General features: G+C 43.2%; 1 protein-coding gene across 1 annotated transcript; it reads left to right on the plus strand.

Annotated features, from left to right (window-relative positions):
- The first annotated feature begins 401 nt into the window (after nucleotides 1–401).
- LOC143442220 (uncharacterized) lies at nucleotides 402–6,554 on the plus strand. The gene is made up of 4 exons (XM_076933519.1): nucleotides 402–535; nucleotides 5,714–5,804; nucleotides 6,032–6,143; nucleotides 6,306–6,554. Exons 1-4 carry the CDS (start codon nucleotides 464–466, stop codon nucleotides 6,373–6,375), a joined length of 345 nt encoding a protein of 114 aa, XP_076789634.1. The 5' UTR covers nucleotides 402–463; the 3' UTR covers nucleotides 6,376–6,554.
- The last annotated feature ends 9,370 nt before the right edge of the window (nucleotides 6,555–15,924 follow it).

Consider the following 15,924-nt stretch of genomic DNA (forward strand, 5'->3'; position numbering starts at 1 on the left):
ATTCCAGTTCCATCCTTAAGGTTCTTAGACATAAGCCAAACCCCTTAAGCTTCCACACAGCTTCTTGTATAAAGTGGGGCTATCAGTTGTTGTGAGTTTCATGAAGCATGAAGGGGAGACTGCATAGAAAAGATACTTTGCTTTTTTTCCAGATAGGACCTAGTGAGATTTGCATTTCACTTCAAGGAAAGAAGCTGGCACCCAGCTCATGGCTATGTTTCATGTTAATCAGCTTTGTGTCCTCAAATTCTGGCCTACTGCCTGGGTTACTAGAGCTCAGCAAATGTTTATTGATGAAGAAATGACAGAGGGTTGTAATCTCTTTGCCTGGAATTTCTTTGATATTTGATTCCAAGAATTAGAAATTACATCTGAAGTCATCTGCTCCATGCCTTTACAACTGGCCATACAGGAGAGGCCGTTTGGTGTGGAAAGACTGCTGCTCCAATAACCGGGTCAAAAGATGTCACTGCTGATCAACAGAGTCAACAGCACCAGTGAGATACAAGGGGAAGTAAATCTGGCCCATTTTCAGGTGAGGCAAGTTACTTTCAACACATACCCTTGTAAGACCCATCACCTCTAAAATAATGCTTCCATCTGTATCTTTCTGTTGGTTTATGGGATACTCCTCTTTATTCAACACTGCTCTCTTCAACAGATACACATTTTTTTTTAATAAAACCCACAGGTTCCTAAACTAGTCACTTGTGTTTTTATGGAAATCTATAGAATGATTGACTTGCACATTCCAAACAGATTACAGACATAACTCAGAGCTGATGGAGCTTCTTATGTAAGTGTGAAGCCCAGAGAAGTGGCCATCAAATCTGGAATTAAGGCTTTTTCCTAGATGGTGGGTCTAGTCGGATCTCAGTCAGAGTGGCCTCAGTTGCTGCTTGCAGCAGGAGCAGAAAACTTTCCCCATGTTAGCCATCACACTTGGGTTCATTTCAAGACTAGACTGGTCAAGTAGAAAAGGGGATTATTGGCTCACTAGAGTCTTGGCGTGCAAGCAGGACATTTTCAATGATGGGCTAGAGTCTTTGTGGTTGTGAACATCACCATGATGCACCATCTCTGATATATCTGTAAAATGAGAGTAGAAATCACTTGCTTCTCATTTAATGATCCAAAGTAGTCCCTTGAAACACTTTCACATGATATCCTGTTGGATGGGATTTATAAATCAACTATATGATTTTAAGCTCCAGCTTCTTCCCATGGTAAACAATGTACTCAGGTATCCACCGGGTTTTTTAGGGTCTTTAGAGTACTGCTCACTCTCTAAAAGGTACTGATTTCAAATGACAAGCTTCCTCTTCTAGCCCATAATAATCTCAGGTCGCCTGCCTTGTTCTGTCTACTACTAATTAATATCTGCTATGTTATCAGTAAAGCTAGAGGTGTATCAATGGTACTGAAGTCATACTGAAGGCCAGTGGAGGAGCTGGAAGAGGAGATTGAAGCCTAGTTTGGGGTACAGGTTGTAAGATGCTTTTGCCTCTCGGGAGAATTGCAAAAACTAGATGTGTTTGGTTAAAGACTCTGATAGAAGCAGCTGAGAAAAGGAGTGAGATTGGTATCGCAAGTCACTTTGGTGGGGACAGGACAGTCCCAAATATACTACAAACATCCCTGGGTGGGCCGGAACTCTAAGTCTACACACTGATACTGTCTACGTGAGCCCCTGAACTCTCAGCGTGGTATATGATTGACTCTTTGGAATGTGACCAGAGCATGGCCTCTCACTCATTCTGAAAAGATAAGACAGGGGAAGCAAGGATAGTGAGTGGGTGGTGTTGACATACTGCCTTCCTTGTGTGGTCAGATGGTCTAGTAGAATGGTTAGGGGATGTTATATTTTTTTGCAGGAAAGACGTGGCATTATCTCAGAACCATCTGGTGGCAGTAGGAATGAGAAGGGACAGGAGGTTGTGAGCGTTGGTCACGTAGCTTTGTATTGCTGTTTGCAAACACCAACAATCAAGCCATTTCCTGCCAGAAGGTCAGGAAAGAATGGAGCATTGAGGATCGAGAGCAAGAACCTGCATAGGCTGGAAGGGTCCTCTGGTAAGAAAACTTTGAAGCATGGAGACGACTGTAGCTTCTTAGAATGTGGGCAAAATCTCCGAATGTGGTGAGAGTGTACATGGTCTTCCAATTAGATCTTTCCACATGAGACAGATCTGGATTCATCTAAGTTGGTATTGAGTGTCAGGGTCAGATGACATTGGTGACTCCTGTGGCTGCTGTTTCACCCAGGCCTCTTGTTATATTCACTCTAACTTTGATTGCAGGGTTGGAGTAGCCTACAATTTTAAGGTATTGAGATATTTCACATGAAATACAGATTTGTGGCTACTCTTCAAGCAAGGAAGGGGCCATCTGGGTTGAGGTTCTCATGTAACAACATCCGGCTGCGGCTGAGCAGCTGCTGTTTTCAGAAGCAACCACGTTTTGCTGGCCCACATTCCTCACTGACCACTTCACTCAGAGCCTCTGGGAGCCCCATGTTTGTAGCTGCTTCTCCAGAACACAACAGCAAAGAAGGCTGCATGGCACGCACGTGTCACAGACACAGCTTTCTCCCAGCACATTCCTACAGAGTGCTGGCAGCACGTAGGCCTTTAATACATATTTGTTTAATAACAGGGAGGGAGGGAACACAGCTCTGGCAAAGCAGGGCAGATCTGTGTTTAAACCCAAGCTGTTTGATCTTGGGGGGAAGTTATTGAATTGTCTAAGCCTCTGTTTTCCTCATTCGTAAAGCCAGGATAAGAAAACCCATCCTCTAGAGCTGTCTAAAAGAATATACACACACAGCCAGCACATAGAGGGCCCCAATATGTTGAATGCCTGAAATCATTCAACATATTTATTCAAAGGACTGTATTCTATGGACCTCTGGTTGGGAAAAAGTAAAAATTCTTCTTCTTTCTTCTTCTTCTTCTTCTTCTTCTTCTTCTTCTTCTTCTTCTTCTTCTTCTTCTTCTTCTTCTTCTTCTTCTTCTTCTTCTTCTTCTACTTCTACTTCTCCTTCTCCTTCTCCTTCTCCTTCTCCTTCTCCTTCTCCTTCTCCTTCTCCTTCTCCTTCTCCTTCTCCTTCTCCTTCTCCTTCTTCAAACAAGCCAACAAAAAATTGAGGTGAGCTAGAAAGTAATCTCACACTGTGAGAAAAAGTCATTGTCTTGAAGTAAGGGTTGAATGGGCAGAGAATGGAGCTTTTCCTGAGGGCAGCAACATAGTTTACAGCAGTAAAGAGAAAGCTATTAGAGAAACAGTCTGTAGGTTAGACAGACATTAGAGACAAATACATTTTACACCAATTAAACCCTTTTCTAGGCTCCTGGACATATCAGAGACCTCAATTTTCTTCATCAGAAAAGGAAGATAATAATACCTATGGTATAGGTTCTATCCGATGATACACAAATCCATGCAACATGATAGACACATTGGCCAGACAATGGATGCTCAGCAAGTGGAAGGGGGACTGGGGAGGGAATAACATTTGAAATGTAAATAAATAAAATAACCAATGGAAAAAAAGGAATGTTAAAAACAAAGAATTCCTTTTTCTCAGCTAAGTAACAAAGAGGACTCAAGGTGGGATGCATGGATCTCCCTGGGGAGGAGAAATAGACTAGACTGGACTATGATAACTGGAGATAGGAACGGGAGAGTTCAGGCTGGGGAGGGCTGGGAGGTGGAGGAAGAGAGTACTGGAAGAACTGACTGGAACTGGGGAACATTTGAGAGGCAGTATAGAAACCTAGTGCAGTAGAAACTCCCTGGAATCTATGAGAATGACCCTAGTAAATTTGCCTAGTAATGGAAGATGCAAAGCCTGAACCAGCCATGTTCTACAACTGGGGAAGGCTTCCAGTGGTAAGACTGGGGCATCAATCTAGCCACAAAACCTTCTACCTAAATATGTCCTGCCTGAAAGACGTGCTGAAGCACCACTGAACTTGTGGGAGTGACCAATCAGTGACTAGTCCAACTTGAGGCCCACACCATGAGAGGGAGCTCACACCTGACACTGCGTGGATGGCCAGGAACTAAGGGCTGGGAGAACCAGAGACCCAGGATAGAACCAAATGGGAAAAAAGTCTATGAAATGATTCCTAACAAAGTTCTGCTATACTCAAAGATTGGTACCTAGCCCAATTGTCACCAAAGAGGCATTATCCAATTGTCCAGCAACGGATGGGAGCAGATGCGGTGGCCCACAGCCAAACACTAGACAAAGCCAGGGAACCAGCCGAAGAAGAGGAGGAGGAAGAGGAGGAGGAGAAGGAGAAGGAGGAGAAGAAGAATAAGGAGGAGGAGGAGGAGGAGGAGGAGGAGGAGGAGTAGGAGGAGGAGGAGGAGGAGGAAGGAGTCTAGAAACCAGAGTGGCTAAGAACACCACAAGGACACAACCTACAGAATCAACTAAGCAGGGCTCATAGGGACTCACAGAGACTGAAGCAACAATCATAGACTCTGTGTGGGTCTGAGCAAGTTTGAGCTAGGTCCTCTGCACAATTATATAGCTTGGTATTCTTATGAGACTCCTAACAGTGGGAGTGGGGGGTATCTCTGACGCCTTTGCTTACGCTTGGGATCATTTTCCTCCTACTGGTCATCTCCTCCAGCCTTCATGTGAGAGACTGTGCCTAGCCTTATTGTAATTTGTTATGTTATGTTTGGTTGATATCCCTGGGATCGATCTTCTTTTCTTTTTTTGAAGGGAAGCAAAAGAGGAATGGATCTGGGGGAGGGGAACTGGGAACAGCAGAGGTAGCAGAAACTGTGGTCAGGATGTAACAGATGTAAAGAATTTTTAAAAAATCCCCTCTCAATCAGTGAGAACTGACTGTCCAAGATGATACATAAGCCGCTTCCTAGAGGTGGGTATATGCATACTTATAAAGAGCAAAGTGATTAATTGGGAACGATCTAAAGAGCTAAGCCAAGTACAGAGATGCCCTAAGGTATGGACTGAAGCATCTGTCTCCCTACAGGTGACTTCTCTCTCTCTGCCAGTCCTGTTTCTTTCCTTCCTCAATGTTGTCCCTGACAATGCTTGCCAAGAGACCTTTGGGCACATCTTCCTCTCAGTGTCTATTCCAAGGGAACTTGACCAAGGGTCCTTCAAAAATTTTTGATGTTAGTTTGAGCTCAAAATGTGTTTGGCTTGCTGTATTTAGGTTGAATGATAAGGAACTGGCACCTGTAATCAAGAAAGCTCAAATGTAATCAAAGGTCTTCCTGTGACACCTTTAATAGACACTCTCTGGAGAATTCTCTAATGAGGACCTTGAAATTACAGTCGATTAAGGCAAATATTTTTCAGAAGAATGGAAAGCAAATGTCATATCTCATTCTGAGCTGGTGACAAAGGATCTGAAGCTTGAGACACTACACAGTTCTATCAGACATGCCTTTCAGGAGCCTGGCTAGGAATTTGGATGAGAAGTCCTATCTCAAGCCTAGAGGAGACATATGTAGTGCCCTTGAGGTTCCTTCCCTACATAGGAGATACAGGCATATGGAGGCTCTTCTTTTCTTCCTCCAGCAAGAGAAATAAACTTGGGTGCATTCAGCTTCTGTCCTAGGAAGAGGAAACTGTCGAACTCATTTGGGACAAGGACAGCTAATATCATCTTTCAGTACCAGCACTTGATGACAGTTCCTTCTCTGACATCAACTATCTTTATGCCAGGCCTGGCAAGGAGAGCTCGTCCTTTCCTGTAGAGACGTGGGCATCTGGGCCATGGATGGAAGACTGCAGATGTCCTCTCAGAAGTGGGAAGGTATGCTCAGCTCCTCAGATTGGGGTTACAACCCCTTCAAAAGGCAGTGTGGGAGAAAGAAGCTGCAGCTGGTGTTTGCACATGCTGTCCCTAGAGACCCAGACACACAAAGTTCTATGAATCTGGAGTTTGGTTCACAATCAAAAAATGCAGAGCCCGGAGGCTAAATTTGCCCTTTACAAAAACTCCCACAAGAAGGGAAAAAAAGCACTGTTATCTTGATTCAGGGGAGGCCTCGACACAGCTGTGGATTGGGAGTCTGAGGATGAGAGGATACTTCCTAAAGGCCTTTGTTCTAATGTTCCTAAAGTTTCTCCAGTGTCCCAAGGCAGTCAAGAGGTGAGTTGTCTTTGGTAGGTAATGAATTTATGTTCTCTCCTTTGTAAAGTCCCTGGCTGCAAGGACTTGGTGAAATCATATACCTGGTGCACTCAGAGCAGGCTCTACCCCTCAGCATGCTATGTTTCTCGAGTGACTGGGCCTTTTGTTCTCATTCTCTAGGCTGACTGGACTTTCGAAGAAGAGAAAGCAGTCTGCCAGTTTTGGGAACCCTGCAACACGTAGCCTCTGAGGCTTGGAGCTCTTCCTGGGCCAGACTGGAGCATGCTCTGAATTGCCATCATCAATAGAAAAGGTGCCCTTTCCATTCAGATACCCCAGATGACATTTTCTTAATTCCCACAGGCACCCAGTCTACACTTAAAGAACTGGTGGAGCTGTTTTTTTCTCTTAGGTGTCTCTCTTATAATAAAGCAATAAACTGGATCACTGAGTGGTTACTGTGTACCATGTCACATAATCCCTGTGCTCAGTAGTGAGAGAGGCAACTCCATCACATGTGATCAAACTTTTGTGGAATGGGGATGCTGGGAGAGTGAAAGAAAAACACAGCCCAAGCAGAGAGGGGATGGGGACACATTCTGGTAACTCCAACACCTGGTGGGTGGGCAGAGGCAGGAGTTTGAGGCCAATCTAGCCTTCATTGGGACCTCTATCTAAACACACACACACACACACACACACACACACACACACACACACACACACACGCACAGAGAGAGGAGGAGAGACAGGGAGACAGAGAGACAGAGAATAGAAGCAAGGTGGTGGCCAAAACCCAACTAGGAGATTTTTCATGTTCAAGTAGACAAGAGCCAGCCACAAAACACATTAGAGGGTCCTTCCAAACCAACTCCTTGCATAGGTTTGTATTTTGCTGTGGGTTGCCTTCATCACCTGCCTCTGTCTGTAAGCCAGAGCTGCTCTGTGTTAAAGAAAACAAACGTAGATTCTTAGCCCTTAACATTGTTCTTGATAGGGGAGGTCACCTCCCGAATTAATCTTTTCAGTTAACAAATGCCTCTGAGGCAGCCACAGGATTACTGAAAATAATCCAGCGTCACTCCTGAAGGTGGACCTCTTCCTGAGGATTTCCCAGAAGCTTCCTTGGGGATTTCCCTCCAGACACAATCGGCCTCTGTGGAACAGATCAAGCCAGGGCCTATCCAGGCTTCTTTTTCTTTAGAGAAACAGGGATTGCCTTCCTTCCTTGCTTTTCTCCTTCTCCCCTCCCCCTCCACTCTCCCTCTCTCATCATTTCCTCTCTTGTTCCCCTCCCATCCTCTTCTTTCTCTCCCTCCTTTTTTCCCTCTGAAACAAAACAAAACAACAGCAACTAAAGTCCTTACCAGACAGAAGACTGCAGGAGGGTTACAAGTTCAAGAACCACCCTGCAAAATATTCTCATCTCAAAAGCAAGATAAAGCCCCAAATGTCTCTTAGACATGCTTTCATCACTCTGATATTTATATGTGTTTAGGCAAGCTGCTTAATATCTCCAGAATTCAAATTCTGTCTCTAAAATGTTTGTAGTGACATTCATTTTCCCTTTCAATGTAAAATTAAAGTTAACATGAATAACCACAACAGTAGATAAAGCCTGAGCCACTGGAGTCAGTCACAGTCACTCACGACACAGCTTGAAGCTCATGTTTCCCACTTCAGCACCATCATAGGCCAGAGAAGCTACCCTAAAGTTCTGTTTTTCCAGCATGGTGAAGAGGGTTGGATGCAGTCCTGGGTCTGAGCACCCTTGCTGTGTACCTTAGCTCTAAGCCATCATGCTGACTCATCTAACTGGCACACTGGCTCTATCAGGGGACCCCAGAAGCCTTTTCCCACTTCTCTCTGGAAGCTTGGAAGTTTCTTCTTGTTCATTTCTTTTAAATGATAGTTCAATATTTATCTATTTTATTTGTCTGAACATTGGTATGTAGAAGTCAGAAGATGGGGGTCAGAGCCCTGGAACTGAAGTTACAGAAGGTTGTGAGTCAGCACGTTAGTACTGAAAACCAAATCTGGGTCCTCTAGCATGAACACCAAGTATACACGACTGCTGAGCCATCTTGCTAGCATTCATGTTTGCTCGTTATAAACTTAATCCCATCACTCCCAGTCTGAGCTCAGTTATAAATATAACACAGGAAACTTCTTAGTCTCCAATCTTTTCTTTAAAAATATATTGTAAAAGTTAGTTGTGGGTAAGAGCAGGACACGAAGACAAACGTACCTTTGTACACTAGAACACTGGAGAGTTTTTTTTTTTTTTTTTTAAAGTACTTGAATGGATCTTGTCTGTTCCAACTAAATAAAATCTAAGTCTCTGAGATGGGACAGATACGGTATGTGTTAAAGTCCCCCTGATTATTCGAATGACTGGCCAGGACAGAGAATCACTATGCTGTACTGTGAGCCAGTGATCCTGGTCTGACTAATGCACCATGAATAGATTCAGGTAAGAGTTTGATGGTGACTCCTAAGCCTTATCATCCACTTAACTTCCTTAAGTCAAAGCTGAAAACTGTGCTGCAAAAATCTAAATACACTATTTTTAACCGATTTCTGCTCAAGGCAGTCTAGTGACCCTATCAGACAAGAGTCCTGGTAATGACTTTCTTCATGACTAAATGCTTGGAAAAATATTCTCTAGGGTTTGGCCCAGTGTAATAGTATGAAATTAGCATTTCTGAAGCCCAGCTTTTTGGAAAGTGAAAAACTGTCTCTTTTCAGTCTTCTCAAATCTTACTCTGTACTCTGCAAAGAATATTTTATTGAAATTAAACTCCTCAGATCTATAAGCTGTTTGAATTCACTGAGATGTATTTTACATATATTTTGGGACTCAATGTGAACTGATGAATCTTAATGCTCCCCACCCCCATCCATTACTTGTGTCAGTTTAGATTCACGGATTATTGACTCAATCATTCCCTTTAACAAATGCTTGCTGGATATCAGCTCCATAACTCTATGTCAAACCCTCCACCAGAGAAATTCTGACCTAGAATCAAACCCTGGGGATAGGTGGGCCGAAGAGCTCACTTTTAGCTTTGTCTGTCTGTCTGTCTGTCTCTCTCTCTGAAGAAATCTCTCAGTTCTTAGCCCCCCCCCACACACACACACACAACTCTCAGTGTGAAAGATGGTCTCTTTCTTCCCTTTACAGCAATCCCAGGTGGTCAGCTCAAACATCTGTGTCTAATATTGAGCTTGTCTCTGCATCTCTAGCATCATCTTATGCAGTGAAGGAGTCAGACAGACAACCCACTTGTCAAAACTGATAAACGAGTTTAGAGCCCAAGCCTGCCCTCCTAGTTGCTGTAAAGTTCTGCTACATAGCAGCCAAGCTCCATAGCCAACATGTGTTCTCCAAAACATTGCTCAGTGCCCTGGAAGCCTGATTCAACAGCCTACGTGCTGCCTGGCAGGTCCCCATATTAAGAGTTTCTATAGTACACAAACAAGTAAAGTATCTGTTATGAAAGGTGAAGTAATTGGCCTTTCTCTTTTTTTTCCTTCCTGCTTCTTCTAAAATATTTTCCAATGTTAAATATTCTGTGATTGTGTCCCGACATTTCCTTTACATACTGAGGAAGTGCCTTACTATGGAGCCTATTATTTGATAGATGGTTAAATGTCTGAGCTTCTATAGTTGTTATGAAATGCCTGAAAGGTGGGATTAATAGTTCTCTTTTGCAGCTTTGGAAAGCTGAAATGCTAAATTCTTGAGTAAAATGCTCACGTTCCCACAGATACCAAATTGTCTAGTTGTAACTCAAAGTGGTCAGGCTGATACACATAGGGCTTTCGACAGCTCCAGTCAGACAGCTTCAGCGCAGCTCACGACTGTCCGACAGATGAGCAGCAATGCTCATGACTGTAGACCAACGGCATGGCACCCGCAGCTTCCCCACAATCACTGGCTAGCACTTAGGGTCAGCTGACAAGTGGGAGACTGATCAAGACAACCCACAGGAGGATGAGTACAGTTATATTAACCATAACCTAAACAAATTGCTTAAATTTTTTATAGCTTGAATTTAAAAAAAAATCTCCATTCTTTTGATACAAATCTCCACTTCTCTGAGAAGAAAGAACAATTTACTAATATCCTGCCTCTTTTGGCTCTCTGTTATTTTTCTGTGCTCCAGGCCATAGCTCCTGGGGACATGTAGTTGAATGTGGGGTTCCTGAAATTTTAGGTAATAGTAAAACGTTTCCAAAGGTGCAATGACCAGACGTTAACTTAAAATCAAGCACATAATGAATTTGAAGTGTTCCTGGCCACTCCTCCCACCCAACACTGTAGTGTGTGACTTTACTGTAGGATTTTGAATAGGTAACATGAGCACTTCGCTCAGTGCATGCTGTCATCCCACACGGTGTTAATGATGGCTGCTGTAAACAACCCAGTATTGAATATTTTGAATTGTTCTGTTTTGAGCTCAGACACAAAGTTCTCTGCTCGTCTAGAAACCCAAGAACTAGTTAAGGAAACAGAGACTTTTAATATTTTGCTGCCATCATCCCTCAATATGGAAGCGTCAAACTAGTATTTCCTTAATTGTCTTAGGATGTTTGAGTTTGAAATTTACTGTCTAACGTGTGTTCCCTGAAAAGTCCTTCAATAATGTTTTTGACTTTGGATTATGACAATTACTAATAATGTTTAAAGTGGTTCTAAAGCAGACTTCTGCCATTTTCTTTGACATATGGATTTAAAGTGGTATTCTCATCATCTATTCTAAAATTAGAGTATCAATCAACCATGAAAGCAGTGGAGATTCCCTTTGTCCTGAAGTATTAAATATTCAGGTAAGATTTAATTCCTTATATAAGAATATAAATAAGCATACCTATTTCATTATATAAACTTGCTTTCAGTTTTAATAAATGGTAAAACATATACAATAAATAATTGTTTAATAATAGTTTCCCACAATTTATTGTTACTAAATGATTGATCTGTGAACTTACATACTTATATATACATATATGCATATATGCATGCATACTATGTGCCTAGATAGACATTGTATGTTATAAACCTGTATAGTTAGGGTTAAAGTGTAAAGGGTTTAAGAAGCCCTGTTCTAAACACACAGAAATCCGTAAGCGTCTCAAATTGTGTTCTCCCTTCTCCCACAGGGCTTTGCTGTTCTCATGCTCTTCATCCTGCCTTTCTTTAACTACTTAATATTTATTAAAGTCAGAGCCCCATGGAACTTTAAACACCATGGAACACTGTTGAATGGTAACTTAGCATTGTTTGTGAATAGGCATTCATTGGTTATTTAACTGATTCCATTGTTCCGCAATGTCATTTTCTCATCCTAGTCTGAGCACACAGTGGGCAGGCAGACTGTAAACAAATACAAAGATCCATGTCTTACAAACCTGAACTACTATAGGAATCTACTAAATTACCAGCCTGCTTTATGCTTTGAACATTTAAAATGGGAGACATGGGCACGATACCACATATTTGCCAAATAAGGTGGCACAGATAGGATGGCAGCCACCCTCCCCCTAGAGGATGCCTCACTGCAGGCGAGCTTGAGCTAGGTACACAGATGCATAAGTCCTTTGAGGCTGGCCTGTTGTTCTCTTTTTACAGTGTGATAGGGAGAGAGTGGGAGTGCTGGCATCGGGATGAGACTTACACTCTGGTCCACCATCTCTGCTCAGCGTCATCATGTGGCCGTACATCTCTGCTTTTCAGTTTCCTCACATGTTCTTAAAAATCTTCACTCACAAGAGCACTGGCAGCTCTCAAAGAAAAACTGCTCTGACGTTGTCCTTTTGATCCTCAGAGTCACGCTGCTCTAGAAAGGAGAAGTATCTGCCAAGTTGACCTCAGGACATAGGCTGAGCCCTCCCAGCTCTATCCACACTGGAGTTCAATCCTTGTCAGAATTATATGAGGCCATGAATTTCAAGTATCCATCTACTACAGAGTCTGAATTACTGCTCGAGAACTCTACTCTTTCTTCCTTCTGAGCACACCACATCACTAGCAGAACAACAGAACATTCCTAGAATCAAGTTTTATAATCAGTCTCTGACCTTGGGGTGGCATATTGTTCTAAATAACTTCCCTATTTTGACCCACTTAACACTCACAGTGCTCTATGGTGCATATACTAGGTGAATTACGGTTATTTTTGTTGTTGTCAGAGGAAAGAGGTTCTGAGAGATTCAATACTCCACTTAAAGTCACACAGCAATCAGCTTCACAGTGTGCACTATATGGCTCCCCAGTGTTGTCTTCTCACAAGGAATCTCAGGCAGTGAAGAAAGCACTGGCTTTGTAAGGAGAAAAGTCCTAGTTCTACATTCATGGGTGATATTGGCCAACTTGGTTCTGACTTCTGTACAATGGGGACAATATGTTCCATCAGGATGAGAGCCAAGTGTAGTGACGACTTTAAAACTCCTGTCCATAATGGGCATGGAGCAAGCCCTTCCCTCGCTATGCCAGCCTCTGTGTAAGACAATCAGGCTTAAGCAATTTCTCTTCCTTTTATTGAAGTAATCTTTGAGTTTTCTTACCCACAGCCTGGGCAGGGGAAAGAGAACGTTGGCTTTTGGCCAGTTCTTCTCAAACAAAAATGATTGATATTGCGCCCACACAAACCTGGAAACTCCCAGGGGGACAGCTGCATAGGCTCTGACCCAGCAGCGATTTCCCCTGAATTCTACAGAGTTTCAACACACCCGAGGCTCTTTAAGAGTAGGCCAAGCTTCCGGAAACAGAGGCCAGCAAGAGGAAGGCCAGTCTACTCACTAAAAACAGAGCCCACCTTGGAGAATGGGATTAGCCCCTGCCTCCTGGATGCCACCTAAGAACGCCCACTGTAACTGACAACTTGGCATCACCCAGTGTGGTAGTTTTCAAATAAAAACTTCTCTGACACTGTCCTTTTGATCCTCAGAGTCACTCTAAAAAGGAGAAGTATACATTAAGTTGCCCTCAAGACATTGGCTAAGCACGCTAAGCCCTATCCACCCTGTGCCTCAATTCTCGTCGGCAAGAGACAGCGGCTTCTTTCTTTTGTGTTACTGAGATGAACCTCACTAATACATGTAGAACACCTAGGATAAGGCCCAGCCTTCAATAAGCCGTTCTTGCATGATAGTCATGTTGGTAGTGGCTCTACTAGTCCATGGACCAGGCCATGTGCCCAAGACCACACAGCCACAAAATTTAAGAGAGAGAGAGAGAGAGAGAGAGAGAGAGAGAGAGAGAGAGAGGGGGGGGAGGGGAGGGGAGGGGAGGGGAGGGGAGGGAGAGGGGGAGAGGGGGAGAGAGAAAGAGAGAGAGAGAGAGAGAGAGAGAGAGAGAGAGAGAGAGAGAGAGAGAGAAAGAGAGAGAGAGAGAGAACTGAAAAAGTGCCTAGGGACTTTCAGGCACATTGCCACTAGAAAAAGAGATCTCTGGGATCCACCATATTTGAACCTTTGTTTCCTGTTGTGTGTGCAGAAAGGAAGCATGGGAGGATCTGTCGTGAGATAAATCCTCCCAGGAGCTTGGAATATAGCTCAGTGGTAGTGTTGGTCTAGTATAGATGAGACCCCAGGGTCAAATGCCAGCCAGTACTGCATAAAGGTCCTCCCTAATATTCCTTCTCACCCTACTGTGTTTTAGGGATCCTGGAAGCTTCCTCCACATCACCCCAAGAGTTCCCCTTAGGGCAGGTACATGCAGCTTCTTTTTCTCAATGATTTAGCCTGAGTGCCCTATTTTCTAGGCAGTGACTCTGGCTATGAGACATCATTGTCATAGGGTGCCTGTGACCTGCATCTGTCTGGAACTCAGATATAGCACATCTGGTTATGTCCAGGGCTGGGTCAGCATGGCCAGTTGAAGGAGGACTGTGTTCCAGGGCTTTGTACTGAGGGGGCCGGAGCTCCGTTCCCATGGCAGCAGGTGTACAGGGGCACTGGCACGAACAGCTTCTAGCTATTCATGCTGGGGAAGGCAGTAGCCTGGGGAAGCCTGGTTTGTGGAAAACAGAAAAGGACTCAGAAGGGATTTGGGGATGTAAATAGAATTCTTTTTCTGCATCAGATCATCTTGAGAACTCATTCAAGAGACTGGGCATCTCTGTTGAATTATCTTCTCAGTAACTAGGAGATCTTGGGTGCTGGGGAAAGTAGAGACAGTAGTTCAAGTAATAATAAGGGAGCACACACCTAGCTATTTTCTCTTACAGTGTATCTGAGGCCTCAGAAAATGCAAGCATATTCTAGAATTAGCAGTAATAATTCAGTATTATTTATGTCTTGTGCACGATGCCATCTTACCTACTCAGGATCCCTACTCGACAGAGGCTATTACTATCCACCTTGCACATGCAAGGAAACTAATGTTCAGGGAAAATTAGTGACTTGCCCATCACCATTGCAGCCAGGATGTAAACATAGGTTCTGTCTTCCATGCTCGGTTGGCACCCACTTCTATCTGTAGTCTATGACATGATTTGGTAGCTCTAAGCTGAACAGCTGTGGACCAGGCTTGCCTCAGTATTTCTGGAGGTTTGATAATGGCTAAAAATGCTTCTGAACAAACCTACTACTTCCTCTCCTGGCTTGCCATAGTTTCATCCCTTCTTCTGCAACAATAGAACTTTAGGAGACCTTCTTTGAGCCACAGAAGTGTCACATGTGCCGTGAAGGCTAGAAGTGTGGAGTAGCAGGCTCAGCCATCCTCTGGGGACAACTAGCACAGCTTGATCTTGGGCTGGGAAGCCCTGCTGTCTGAGTGGACCAGTTTGCACACTTTTTAATGATGATAGCTTTATTTCTGTTGGTGCTCATTTTCCATCTGTCTCCTACTTCCTAGCATCCCATACTTCCGTTCACAGACATCTCATGACATCATATCCAAACTTTGAGACCTTTTGTTCACCATCCCCTCTGCCCTGCTTTTGAAAGAAGATGCTTTCCTGTCCTTCAAGAGCAGTGTTACCACGTGTCAAGACTCTGTCATTCACACTGTGCTTGTTGAATGACCCCCAACCTTTCTTCCACCTTATTCTTTAGGGATAGGAGGATCTGAGCATGTACCCAAGAGCCCTCATATGTGACACGAGGCATGTAGAATTTGCTGATTCCCCTTTAAATATATGCATAGAGCCTGTTAAGTCTTGGACAGAAGAGCCTGGGATTCACTCAAGGGTCTGGGCTGATGAAGGCTTGTCTCACCAGCAACAGATGAGAGGTTTGGCCATACCCTGTGCTTTCTGTCTTGAGTTTTGTCATAGTATATTAGAAAATCCCCATTGGCCATCCATGACCCTCCCCATCTAGGACACTGGATGCTTTTTTAAAATTACTTTGTTAATTTGAGAAATGGAATTCTATTTTTGTATCAGCTCATTTTTATAAGGTTCATAATTTTTATAATCATTGGGAATTTGTAGTTTTTAAAAAGAACCATCTATCCATTAGCTTCATCAATTGTTTAGTATCCATATTATCTTCTTCACACTGATTTATTTTATTAATCAAAACAAACCATTATAAGTTTGTTGAGAAGCAAATTATTCAAGGCTGAGAATGACTTAAGTTTTATATACATGACATGTTTTTCTTAATCTATTAAGTCCTTTTTGTTGCTTGTAGTGAATTTTGAACAAAAATACTTCAATGGAGAAAAGTATTGATTATTCTTTTCTAGTGTAGTCTCTTGATTTAAAAAAATTATTCTCTCTCTGTGTGAGTACATGCATGCACACAACATGTGTATGAAGAACAGAGGAAACTTTGCTTAGATGAT

Source organism: Arvicanthis niloticus, chromosome 5, assembly GCF_011762505.2.
Source record: "Arvicanthis niloticus isolate mArvNil1 chromosome 5, mArvNil1.pat.X, whole genome shotgun sequence".
In the NCBI taxonomy this organism is placed as follows: Eukaryota; Metazoa; Chordata; class Mammalia; order Rodentia; family Muridae; genus Arvicanthis; species Arvicanthis niloticus.